At 41.3% G+C, this 13,267-nt stretch overlaps 1 protein-coding gene across 1 annotated transcript; it reads right to left on the bottom strand.

Annotated features, from left to right (window-relative positions):
- Positions 1–229: 229 nt before the first annotated feature.
- On the bottom strand, positions 230–13,025 carry Rnf139 (ring finger protein 139). The gene is made up of 2 exons (XM_051159626.1): positions 12,801–13,025; positions 230–2,055 (listed from the first exon to the last, which is right to left on the bottom strand). Exons 1-2 carry the CDS (start codon positions 12,979–12,981, stop codon positions 230–232), a joined length of 2,007 nt encoding a protein of 668 aa, XP_051015583.1. The 5' UTR covers positions 12,982–13,025.
- Between the last annotated feature and the right edge of the window lie 242 nt (positions 13,026–13,267).

Consider the following 13,267-nt stretch of genomic DNA (forward strand, 5'->3'; position numbering starts at 1 on the left):
CTTTATTCTATGTACAATAATGTACACAAATTTAAATAGGTCACCAAAGAGACCAGAAGTAATTAAAGAGGTATATTTACAGTAGCACATCACAGTAAACGGAAAATCATTCACAGTTGCAACATGGATACTGTTTTTGTGCTTGGCTACACACTGACGTGAAGCATAGTACTCCGTTTTGGATGAACCGAATTTTAAACAAATACCTCAATGATTAGTAAATGCTACTTTAATCAGTGTCGTCATTAAATGCTGCTGCTGCTGCTGCTGGGCCTGTGTGCTGAGTCCCCTCGCTTCTCTCTCTTTGACCATCATCATCGCAGTCTGTACTGTCATCCTCATTCAATTCCCGGTCAGATCCAGCAGCCTCTTCTCTTAAAGCTTCCTCTGGATTTTGATTTTCATTGGGTGCAATAAATCCATTGTTGTTAGATACATTTGAATTATCCTTGATATCATCTTCAATGTACACTTTCTGATGGCACATTGGACAAGTATCTTGAATGTACAGCCATTTCCGAAGGCAGAGTGCGTGGAAATAATGGTTACAAGGTGTAATACGAGCAGATGTTGTAAACTCATGATAGCAGATTGCACATACATCATCTATTTCTTGCAAGTGGCTCCCTTTTATTTCAGGAAGTGAATTGATTTTCTTAACAGCAGTTCTACGGTTCATGAATGTCTTCCAGCCATTTTTTACTTGTAAGTAGATGTTAAAATACGCATGTAGGCACATCATACAAGCCCGGATTTTACTTCCTGACTCAAACATCATGGTATAGGCCCCATTCCCAAACATTACTACTCCAAATATAAATTCGATAATATTGCCTGTCGAGCGAACAAAGTAGACATAATCATCAAGCTTTTCCCAGAGGACATTATAGTAGCCATCAATCATGAATAGCGTATAAACAGTGAGAGAAACTATTACTTTCAAGCAGAGTTCCACACAGAAGGCTGTAACTGCAAATAACCATGTGTTTAGTGCATAGTGATGCCAAAGAACGTAACTGAGTAAAACAGGAAGAATAAACAGGCAAGCAGAGACAAACAGCACAGGAAAATGTCTATGGAAAGATGACACATGGGAGGCACTAAGAGACATTAATACGGGGTCTGTCATTCCATGGATGAAATGCAGGACTGCAGTTAGTAAAAGGCACATGTTTCTACTTAAGCGAATGAGTCTCTCTTCAGGTCTCAGCCCACTTAAACCAGTCTGAAGAGCCAAAATGAAAAATAAGACAGGTGCTACAAAGCCAAGCCGCCTGTCATCTTCTTCAGTTGATCCAATAAAGGCCAATATTCCAAGGCCCAAATAATGGGCTATTGAAGAAATTACAGCACTCATGCCTAATACAGTTAGTGTAGAATCGCACCCACTAATTATTAGATTGCAGATGAGGTCCCAGAAATCATTCCAAGAAATAAAGAAGGACTCAGTTTCATTTGCCATCCTTAAAATGTACATTAACACTGTAGCCTGAGCTGTAATTCTTGTTAGCCAGAAGACCCGAAGTATATCTGGGAAACGAATCCTCTTCCAGGTGTCCTCCATCAATAACTGTAATCCATAAATTCGGTACATATGCCTCACTAACAAGTAAACATACCGAGTGGAATAATAAAACCACTTAAGTTTTACTGCCAAGACAAGCACTGTATTTAGTATGAGAATCAAGGAAGACGTGAAAACTAAAGTCTCTCTGACGTGTAATGGTAGCTCTGTGATTAAGCCGATTACAGGAACCAAGATATTCAAAATAATGAGCTGTGAGTAGATGGACTGAATCTGGAGTAGTGTGGCATATCCAATTCCAAAGGTGAGCTGCAGAACGAGGAGTGTCATCCACAGGGAGGGCCCTTTTCGAGGAAGCAGCTCGATTCCAAAAGCTGATGTATTGTAGGCACCATAGAAGTCAATGTGCAAAGCAGCATAGTAATTCAGCAACACTGAAGTCGCAGCTAATAGAAAGGCTGAGCTGTACATGTAAAACTTGAAAAGTGATCGCTGTGACAAGATCAGAACAATACTGGACACAACTATACCTAAGGAAAAGAGGAAAGATTATTCAAATGAAACCTTTTAAAAGCACGTTTTCATACTAGCAATTACAACTTCCTTCATTATGGTATTTTCATAGTTGTAAAACCTCAAGACAACTTAGGCTTAAAGGGTCATGAAGATTTGAGAAGCCAGAAAGGCCAGACCAATTAAACATTATTTTTAAAACCCAGTCCCTATTTTCTGGTTTCTAAAGTAACTCTGTTTGTCATGTTGTGCATGCGTGCGTGTGTATGTATGTGTATGTGTGTGTGTGTGTGTGTGTTTTCACACATGGGCATGCGACTACTAAATTATCTTCAGGATAAATTCATAATGATATGCACGTACCTTTTGTTAAGTTTTTAAACTCAAAAGAATACTTCCTGTATAATTTCATAGTCATTTAAAAGATCAATGTAATACCACCAAAATAAGACCGTTCAGAATGAAAATTACTACAATAAAAGGCTTGTTCCTACTTGGTTTCGGAATCCTTTCCTTGAGTGTTGTAGGCCAAGATGAGGTCTCACACTCCTCCCTAGTGCCTCCTCCCTTTCCACCTGAGCTCAGCAGGCTCGTTTGCTTTAGAAATGCATGTTCTCTAAGTGCCCAGACCCGGGGCCCCAGTACATTACTTCATGTTTCTGAATTGCTCTCCAAGTTCCCTTTTCCTACATATTACTGAATCACTTCTTCAGACAACAAAAGTAACACTCAGAAAAACCAAACTATTTTAAAAGATGGTTATAAACATCACTCTCGTTATTCCATGTTTAAGTACTGTAAATAGTCTGGTGGTCCCTATCAAGTGCCAATGTGGTACTCTGCCTAAATAGATATATTTTTTAAGTGAAATCACCATAACTCCCAGCACTGCATTAGGTTCAATGCAGTTCTCACCTAGTTCTCCTAAACTGTAATTGCAAACCTCATTTGCCTTTTCCAGAACCAGCATTTCCTTGTGATTTCTAATTTCAATAAAGGTACCATTATTCGAATGATGCTCTGGGCTCCACACCCTCAAACTTTGCTTCCCACTAATACCAAATGCTTCTTTCTCTACCATAATTATGTCTGTAGTTATATTCCTTAGAATGGTAGCCCACACTTCTCCATCCTTGACTTTTCAAATCCTATCTCTCCTACAGGTCCTTTTGATAATGCCTGTTCATTCAACATACCCACAAAATATTTTGACATACCTAGTGCACATACTACCTGATACTGAAATTTATAATTATCCATGTAGGCATCACCCTATTACACAGTATTTCCTTGCCTTATACGTCAATAGATCCCACAATGCTTTACAGAAAGAAAGGTTTACTTATGAGGGCAATATTTCAGTACCACATACATTAATTATGCTTGTAAAGATGATCACAAAATACAGCCTGAAAGCAGAAACCTAGGAAAGGGAGAGACAGAGTTAAGAAGCCATGAGCACTTGAGGAGCTTTCCCTTCAGTGTGCCATCAAGAAGAACGCTATACTTCACAGCCTGGGCATACTTAAAAAGGGTTGGAATGATGGCTAGTTCCTTTAAGGGGTTATCCTGGGCCTAAATGTCAAGTCATTTGTGAAAAGAAAAAAAGCACAAATGAAAATTTGGAAATCTCAGCAAGATCTGCCTGCTTCCCTAGAAGATGGGACTGCTTGGAGCCTTAGTAGCTTTTTCTGGAGAAGAACTACATCAGCCTGCGAGAGGCCAGATGCTACCTTGCTTTCTCTACATGGAAAATCTCAAACCTAATTAAGTTGAGTTCTATTTTATGCTACTTAAAAAGAGAAAGTAAGACAGATACTAAAATGCTGACTGTCAACTTGCTATTCAGAGTAGGATATCAGTATATCCCCACCAGTCACTACTCATGACCTCAGCTGAGCATTTACAGTCTCTCTTTATCCTAATAACCTTTTCTCTGCATCCTATTTATACATACAGGTAGAGGGGTGGCTTGGCTATTAGGAATGTTGTACAGAAATGAGTCCCATCCACTCTATGTACCAAACAAATGAATGACCTGGGAAATAGCAGGAGAGAGGCCATACCTTTTAGTCTGGACCTAACCAGCAATCTGATCCTTCCCTCCCTCCCTCCACTATCAGGACATCACTATACGCTCATGCTTGCCCCAAGCCTGTACCTGCCTCGGCCTCCTAAATGCTGGATTGCTGCCACAGACCACCACCCCTAGCTTCACACTACTCTAACCTGAGTAAAATTTCATCTCAGTGTATACTTAGTAAACACTCCAAAAGTTATATACACTTGTAATTCCTACCCAAAGGCTATAGACAGATCTTTTATAACCATGTTCTTATGGAATAAGGGGAGAATCAACACTCACTTTATGGAAAAAACAAAAAACAACAAAACCCCAAACAAATTAAAAAAAAAAAACAACTTCCCAGGTAATAAGTCTCCAAAGGAAATGTCCTCTCTAGTGATCTCTGGGAAGCACTGTCAAGGTTTCTTTGCATCCCACAGCCCAAACAAGAGGTTTTTCCTTAGGATCCATCTTAAAGGTCCAAGGAAACCCAGGGGTGGTTTTCATTAGTGCTTACAAGGGACCTGCTTTCTTTTAAAACACCACCTTGGGACATAGAAAGAATCAAATTAAGCCACAACTTGGGAATTTCAGTCCTAGACTCCAGTAATTAGAGTATTTAAAATTCTCAAGGCAGAAAACAAGCCAAGTATCAAAATCACTCAGGCACTTTGAATTCATATTTGAACTTAATTCACCAGAGTTCAGGGCTTTTTCTTTTTTTTTTTTTTAATTTTTTTATTTTTTATTTTTTATTTTTTATTTTTTTATTTTTATTTTTTTTTTATTTTATTTATTTTATTTTTTTGGGGGGCTTTTTCAATTAGATTTCCAAAACAGAAAAGTAAAAACAAGAAAGGAGGGAGTAAATGCATGCATTTTACACAGAACTATATGAACTCTTTTTTGTTTGTTTTTGAGACAGGGACTTGCTATGTATCTAGTCCAAACTAGCCTTCAATTGTGCCCTCCGACCTCTGTCTCCAGAGTACTAAGATGAATGGTGTGCCCCACCAAAGTGCAAACCCATAAAGTCCATTCCTTCCTGACTCTTCTGCAAACTTATGACTAAAAGTCAGAAAGAAATAAAGTAACATTTACATATGTCCAGATCTCTTTAAAGCTTTGAAAGCAGTCTATAGGCAAAGCAGCACAGTTAAAAGAAGAACAAACAAAAAACCTCCCTTATTTCAAACAAAGTCCTAAGTAATTAAATTCAGGAAAAAACAAAGTACTGTGAAATGATGTTAATCTATTAATATACTTGACAAATAAATTACACACAGGGAACCATTTTCTAAGCTTGGTATTGTGGCACTTCGCCAATCCAAGCCCAGAGGAAAACTGAGGTGTAAGGACCAGCTAAGTTGTGTGAGGCCCTACCTTAAGACAACACACTTTATCAAACTTTCATTTTAGGTAAAATGAAACAGCAAAATGGTATCCTAAGGGTTGTTTTATTCATGAAATTAAATTTTAACAAGTATGATCTCATTAACATATGTGAACATGGATTTTAAAAGCCAAACCCTAAAAAGGTAGTGGTTTTGGTTTTTGGAGACAGGTCCCTCTACAGATCCGTAGCTGTCCTTGAACTCGCAGAGATGTGCCTACCTCTGCTTTGAGAGTGTTGGGACTAAAGACCCATACCCAGCTCTGAGGAGGTGGGGTGTTCATCTGGTCTCTGTCTTTACCATCTATAATATGAAATATCTGTGTGGTCCTCATCCAGATTCCAAATTTACAGTTTGCAAAGCACAGTGACAAGACATCTTGCTGAGAAATGCAGTGATGACAGCCTAGAGCTTCTGGATGTCCTCAGGGTGGAGACAGATCGTCATAGAAACCACCACCAACAGGACCAGAGCCTCAAAGTTTGGGGCCCACTCCTACCCCTTTTGCTCCCTTCCTTATTCTGAGGAAGGAAAAAGATAAAGGCTTAGTAGCTCTGTCAGTGGTTGACAATTTAACCAGCAATGCCCACATAACAAAGCTACAAAAACGCAGCAGGTCTGAATTCTGGTGGCTCCAGATAGCTCAATTTACAGCTCCTGAGGCCAGAAACCTGACAGGGCACAGACACTCCTCAGTCCTCACGGTCCCTGTACAGCTACCTCTTCCATCTATGACCTTTGTAATAAATGGACAAATATGAGCATTTCCCCAGATTCTGTCTGCATTCTAGCTATTAAGGGAACACAAAGAGTGCGTCAGGAAACGCCTGAATGATAGCACATGTTAGAAACACGGGCCACAACCTGTGACTGGCTTCTGAAGTGAGGGCCCTCTTGTGGGACTGACCTCTCATCCTAGAAAATTGGCTACCAGCACTGAACTATACTAAAGGACAAGCAGTGGTACCATGAAGAATCTGCCACAGAACTTGCTGTTGGTGGGGAGAAACCATACACACATTCTACTGACTAGAGGTGAAACACTCTGGACTGAATGTGGAGAAAGAAAGAATCATCACACTGCCTTCCTGGTACCAAAAAGGTAGAATCACCCTACTTTCTCATAAATCCTGACAAGTGATTAAACACACACTCATATAGAGACATGTAGACCACTAGTGCCCTTTGAGGTTTGACATTTTTAATATTGAATGTCAATATTTTATAGTTTCTTTTATATATTTCTGAGGGAATTTCCTCTAGTTCTACAGTCAATATTAGTTTATTTAAAACTGGTTTCATGAATATAAGGTAAGGGTCCAGCATGATTTTCCCCTTACTATTTTTGACATATATTAGTACTTATAAGGGTTCCTATGAACAGTGTGTAATGAGGGTAATTATCCCCTCAAATCATAACTTACACCTTATTTTTTTTCTTGACTACTGATTAAAGAATCCTTCCCTTTTTACTGACTATTCAGGGTTCTTCTGTGAATGCCATTTTATCTTTTGTCCATTTATTACAGTTTGGACAAGTGTCTTTCCAAAAGGCTATATTGAAGATTTAGTCCCTGGCAGATGGTGAGAAAAATGACTGGGTCATCAGAATAATTCCAACAATTGGTTAAACCATGAATGAATTCACAGATGGGTGGAGGAGGTGGGACTGCAGGGGCTGGCATGGGGTGGGAGTGGAGGGATTTTGAAAGGCATGCCTTTAAAGGTATAGCTTGTCCTTGGCTCCTTCCTGTTTGTGCTTCCTGTCTACCATGAGACAAGCAACTTTCTCTACCTTGACCTTTGGCATGATGTTTGGCTTCACCATAGGCCCCAAGTCAGTTAACCAAGCGGCACAGACTGAACCCTCTGAACCTAGGAGTCAAAATAAGCCTTTCTACCTACAAGTTCACCTCAGTTGTTCTGCCACAGCCAAGTGACTAGTACAATACAGTGACAGGAAGTTTTTCCTACTTGTGTACAATTAAAAATATTGAGCATAAATTACTTGATGGTCATAAGTAATGTCCAGGGTTACATGCAGTCTTTTTTTTTTTTTTTTTTAAGATGAAGCTTTATTATAAAGTTTTTAATCTTAAAAACTCAATTTATAACCTTTCTACAAAATGACTATTCACACAGATAAGAAAAAGGGAGCCAATAATGTTTCCATACTAAGTAACTTATCACTACATACTTGCTATTTACTTCCATGGACCTCGATTCAATTCTACCTCTGAAAGCTATCAAGTTTCTTTTCTACCGGTGTCTATTTCTGAGCTTTGTAGTTTATATTCCTAGTCTATTTGTCCACCTCCACAGGATTAGACTCCTCCCTCCTTGGGGACATTTGGCAAAATCTAGGGACAGATTTGGCTGTGACAACCGAGGTGTGTGTTACATGGATGAGGTGTGACTGACAGAAGGTAAGTAGAAAACAAAGAATGCTTAAAAAAAAAATGGTACTTCGTAGAGAAGAGTGCCCCATGCCCAGGGTTATGCTGTCCAAAAATGTCAACAGAGCTACTGCTGAGAAGCCTTGGTCCATTCCTCTGTCAGACATAATTACTCCTGCTTCACTCTGCTTTCTCACATTGCAGGTTTTTCTGCTGAATGATCCCATTCAGTACCAAAGAAAATTCTCATTCCTTTACAAAGAACAGATTGCCAACGAACACATTTAGAGTAAGCTTTAAGTTTGCTGTTTTGTTATTTTCAATAATGCTGTAATGAATATCCCTGCTCATAGATTAACTATAATCTCTTAAGTCCTTAGAACTAGAATTGTGAGTCTATGTCACTTGAAGGCTAGAGATATAGCTTAGGTGGCAAGAATACTTTCCCACCCAGCACACTTGACAGCCTGCGCTCAATCCACGGCATCTTATAAAACCAGCTACAGTGGTCCAACCTTGTAATCCCATCAGTACTGAGGTAGAGGCAAAAGAATCAAAAGCTCAAAGTCATCTTCAATTTGGAGGCTGCCTCAATCAATCAATCAGTATCAGTTGATAAGGCCAAATGTTTTCTACAGTGACGATGGCTTTCCAAATTATATAAATTTACTTGTTCAAATAGGTGAACACCTTTGTCAAATAACTTTTAAATCATACTTTCAACTCTTCACCAACCTGTCAGATAAACTCTACTTATTTCATTATGAGACTGAAAACTATTTCTTTCCTGCCACCTGGAATGTGTTTATTGTAAAGCGCCCACTTTACTACAACAGCATAAGCTTTCTTTTTAAAGATTTTCCTCTCAGTTTGTCATTTTGAAAAGACTGTCACACGAACTCTGTGCCTCACATTTGACCACGTCCCCTGGATGAGGAGGCCTGGTGGCACTCAGAGGAAGGACAGCAGGCTACCAAGAAGAGATTTGATACCCTATGAGCATATACAGGGGGAGGAGGTCCCCCTCAGTCACAGTCATAGGGGAGGGGAGTAAGGGGAAATGGGAGGGAGGGAGGAATGGGAGGATACAAAGGATGGGATAACAATTGAGATGTAATATGGATAAATTAATCAAATATATTTAAAAAAGAAAAGATTTGCAATAAATAAATTTTTCATTTTTAAATACTCAAGCTTATCTTATTGTCCGTTGTAATTTCTGAGTTTTCTTTTATATTTGAAAACCCTTTGCCACTTCAATGAATTACCACTGTGTGAGCAATGCTATTAAAACAAGATCCTATGGTTGCTTCTTCTCTTCTGCATTTAAATTTGCTAATTCAGCATTATGCTGCTGTGGGATGTTTCATTTACTGTCTTAATACTTCTTAATAAATAGTCAGGCAGTGGTGGTGCATAGCCTTAATCCCAGCACTAGGGAGGCAGAGGCAGGCAGATCTAAGTGAGTTCAGGCAGCCTGGTCTACAGAGTGAGTTCCAGGACAGCCAGGGCTACATAGAAAAACCCTGTCTTGGAAAAAAAGAAAAAAGAAAAAGAAACGAAGAAAGGAATAGTTTTGTATTCCTAAACATTGAACATATTGTTATGGTTTTCTTTATATCTCTAAAAGGCAGAGCTTTGCTTTCTGACCTTCTGAAATCAACTGAAAAGGCAGTTGCTGAACCATTCTGTAGCTAGAGGGCGTGGACGCTGTGGACACTAACGTAAGATTAGTAATGTTGAGGAAGGGTGAGCTGGGCACGTACTGAGGGGCAGGCTGCAGTAACAAGTCCCAAAGAGTCTCCACTCCGACCTTTCATGCATATACGTCACTACTTTCATTTAAGGTGATTTTTTTTCTTAAGATGATTTTTTTTAATCGGAAAGCGTTTTCGTTTTTTATTCTTACAAACCAAAAACTTGCACAACTATTCTGCTATAATTTACGGAATTGTTAGATGATAAATTTGGAGGTCAATTTTTAATTTCTTATAAAACCTGGCTCAACATTCTGGGATAAATTTTTCAAATAACTACTTGATTTCAAAAAGATGAAAGATCTGTAACAAAGTATAGCCTTTGAAATATTAAAATATCTGTGAGGAGTGAGCACATGAACAGCTAGCATATCAACAGCCAAATGGTGTCTTACAGGCTTATTATCCTAGCTCATTAACTGTCCAAAATTCCAATGATAAAGATGCTGTGATCAGAAGCACCCAAAAAGAAGCTGCACTTTCAAAATGAACCCTCTGCAAGGCTGAGTTATTAGAACTTTAATGACTGTGCAGAGGTTGGAATGTTGCAAGTCCAGAGCCTAATTACAATTCATCTTGAACTATCTTTAGCCTTTAAATAGTCACTCCTTGCCTAAGTCAGACAGTGAGACCCAACATCCAGTGAGTAACTCAGCTACTGTCTGGACTATAGTAACTTAAAGCCTTACTTAGGTCCCAACAACAAGGCTCAGCATGCCATCAGATAGCATCCTGGGGCTACATTAGGAATCTCAGCTTTGCTTTGACCGCCCCCCCCCCCCGTCCCTTTACTTAATGTTTCCACTGATGTTTTTTAAAGTACCCTGATTTATGAAACTGTATGTGTTATAACACCTTCATCAAACTATTAACACACTGGAACGTGGATTTGGGGTAATTGCAATCAGTATTTGTGGGCAATAGTCACTCATAGTTGGTTCCAGAATAAAGTATCTCTTAATCCCATTTGAAGTGAGGGTTGTGTTTCTGTGCTGACAATCCCACTATTGTCTATCTTTATAAAGATAAACAACACAAAACCACAGAACCGTTAAATACATCACCAGAAGTTCTTACTGAAGTTCTCAAATAACAAAACTTCTGTGAAGAAAAAAAAAAAAAGTGTCAAGAATGGGCAGGGGAAACAAATGCTTTCTTAAATAGTCTTACTTAAATGACTTAACTAAGAAAAACCCTTTCCTGTTGGGTACTCCAAAAAGGCACTGCACTCAAACACCAGGTCCTAAAGGATTCCCAGAATCTGCAGTTAGTTACTATGTCATGAAGACACTCAAGGCAGTGCCGTATTATCTCCGAAATCAATGTGCAGACTCCTCTCATGTACAGTACTACTTTTACCACAGAGAACGGTGGAGGTAACTTTTAGAGGCAGCAGAATGGCTGAACTCATGTACCCAGCAGATCACTCCTAAGTCACGGAACATCACTCCTCCCCAGCCCCTTTTTTAACTTTAAGATGGGCGCGGATGATTGATACACCGCTCTGCATTGTTATGAATGGATATTAGACTTAGAGGGCTTTTCTACCCAGCTACTTCCCAAATAATTGAGACAGAGACCCTTTATATTTAAGTAAGCCTTAAAGCACCCTAACTGAGCAAATATCAACCCTCTAAGGTATTTTGCTATTTCCTAGCTACACACTTCAAGTTGTCATAATTGTTCCTGCCTGGGCTGTTTCTGTTCCATCAGGCCTGCCCTCATGGCCACCTGCTCATCGTCCATACTGCCCCAAGGCAACTTCCTCCTCTCTGGCTTCCTCTCCTCCTTCTCTCTCGTTCAAGTCAGGGTCCCCATCTTACCCCGAGACCAGGAACCTAGCTCTGCCTACTTTTTTTTTTTTCTGCCCAGTTCCAGGCTTCTAGTTATTTTTTATTAACCAACCAACTTCAAGTTAGGGAGCAAGGTTTACACAACATCACTTAGGGGCAGTACTTAGCATTTGAATACACAGCACCAGACCAACCCCCAACACTGTACCGAATTTCAACACTGAGGAAGAAGAAAGTAAACCCAACTGGATGTCGGAAAGGCTTTTAAGACTTTGGCAAACACTCACCAGCTGTGCACCAAATCCCAAACACCTAAAACTTCTACAACCTCATTTCTTCACTCGTTAAAAAAAAAAAAAAAATAACACTTCTGACCTTTGAGGGGTGATTGACAGATTAGGTAATACCTGTGAAAATGCTTTATGGCAGACAAATGGAAAATATTGTTACTGCTAAGAACAAAATTCTGTCTTCACTGACAGTCCTGTTCTGTGGGAATAAGGCAACAGATGCTGGCACTTCGGACGGTCCTGGTAAGGACTTCACGACCAGCCTTACCCCACTCCCTCCAAACTTCAACAGCAAGAATCCACTTAAAAACAATTACCTCATCAACAAAAAGCTGTCAAACTGTCACTGGGGAAAAAAACCCTCTTACTATATGTTTTTCACTCTGATGATGTAGAGAGAAATAGAAAGTGAAATATAAAACGCTCTTAGTACTCAATTCTTATGAAATGAAGACTGATTTTCCTAAGTTTCTTGCAAACGTCTCATCACCCTGAGGGCAAGTTTTCATAAGTCACATTCAACACAGAAAGATTTTAGGGTTCGTTATAAATATAACCTTCCTCGAGGTGACTTTGGAAATGGTTTCAAGGTCTGACATTCAAAGCTCTGTCTCATGGCTTGTATGCCCATTTAGCGCAAACACTTCACGGTCCTGTGAACTCCAAGACACAGAAGTGACAACAGACTCTGCCTTGTAAAAAGGGGAAGACAGGGAGGGGCTCAAGTCCAAGGTCACACACGGCAAGACAGGGGCAGATGTTTTTTCCAGGGCTGTCGCATACGACGCGGTAAGCCAGCAGCCATCCCCCTAGAGAAACGGCAGGCAGAGAGCCACATGCTCACACAGCCGTGCTTGCTCCTCTCCTCATCCAAGTGCCAACTGAACAGCACACAGACCCGCCAGAGCCACTCCGCTGTCAACGCTGGCATGGGTACCGTGGGTTCCCCGCACCCCACCAAGAAGCCTCTTTGGGGGGGAATCAAACCGCGGTTCCCCAAGCCGCGGGCCACCGGTGCCCAGCCGCTGCTGTCCGCCAGGGACAGCAGGCTAGCCCGCTGTCCTTACCGAGGAGTCGGAGAAGGATCTGAAGCCCGATGCAGAACCGGCTTTGGCTGGAATCGTAGTACGAGTTGAAGATGGCGTCGATGATGTAGAGGCAGGGCACCCGGAGCGCCACTTCGAGCGCCGCCCAGACCTGCTGCTGGGCCATCCGCACCTGCTGCTGCGGGGGCCCCACCGCCGCCATGAGCCGCTGCCACACCGGGGCTGGGCGGGCCGGGCAGGGCAGGGCGGCTCGGGGGAGGCCCGGGGCCGCGGCCTGGGGGCGGGCGCTGTGGAGAGTGGCTCCGCCCCCTCCCCCCGCCCGCCTCCTGTCCTGTGTCCCGGCCCGCCCCGCCGCCCGCTCGCGTCCCTCGGTGGAGCAGGGGGCGGCGGCCGCGGCTCCTGGGAGGCCTCGGGGCGTCGGTGTTTCCGGCCGGCTAGGGTCTGGCTCCTCCTCCCTCCAGCGCCTCCCCCGCCAGCGGAGCCACCAT

The sequence above is a fragment of the Acomys russatus genome, chromosome 17 (assembly GCF_903995435.1).
Source record: "Acomys russatus chromosome 17, mAcoRus1.1, whole genome shotgun sequence".
In the NCBI taxonomy this organism is placed as follows: domain Eukaryota; kingdom Metazoa; phylum Chordata; class Mammalia; order Rodentia; family Muridae; genus Acomys; species Acomys russatus.

Excerpts from the sequence above, each read along its gene's own strand:
- Rnf139 (XM_051159626.1), bottom strand. The coding sequence starts at position 12,981 with ATGGCGGCGGTGGGGCCCCCGCAGCAGCAGGTGCGGATGGCCCAGCAG. Across the intron at positions 2,056-12,800 it reads GATCCTTCTCCGACTCCTCG|GTATAGTTGTGTCCAGTATT; the intron begins GTAAGGACAGCG and ends TCTTTTCCTTAG.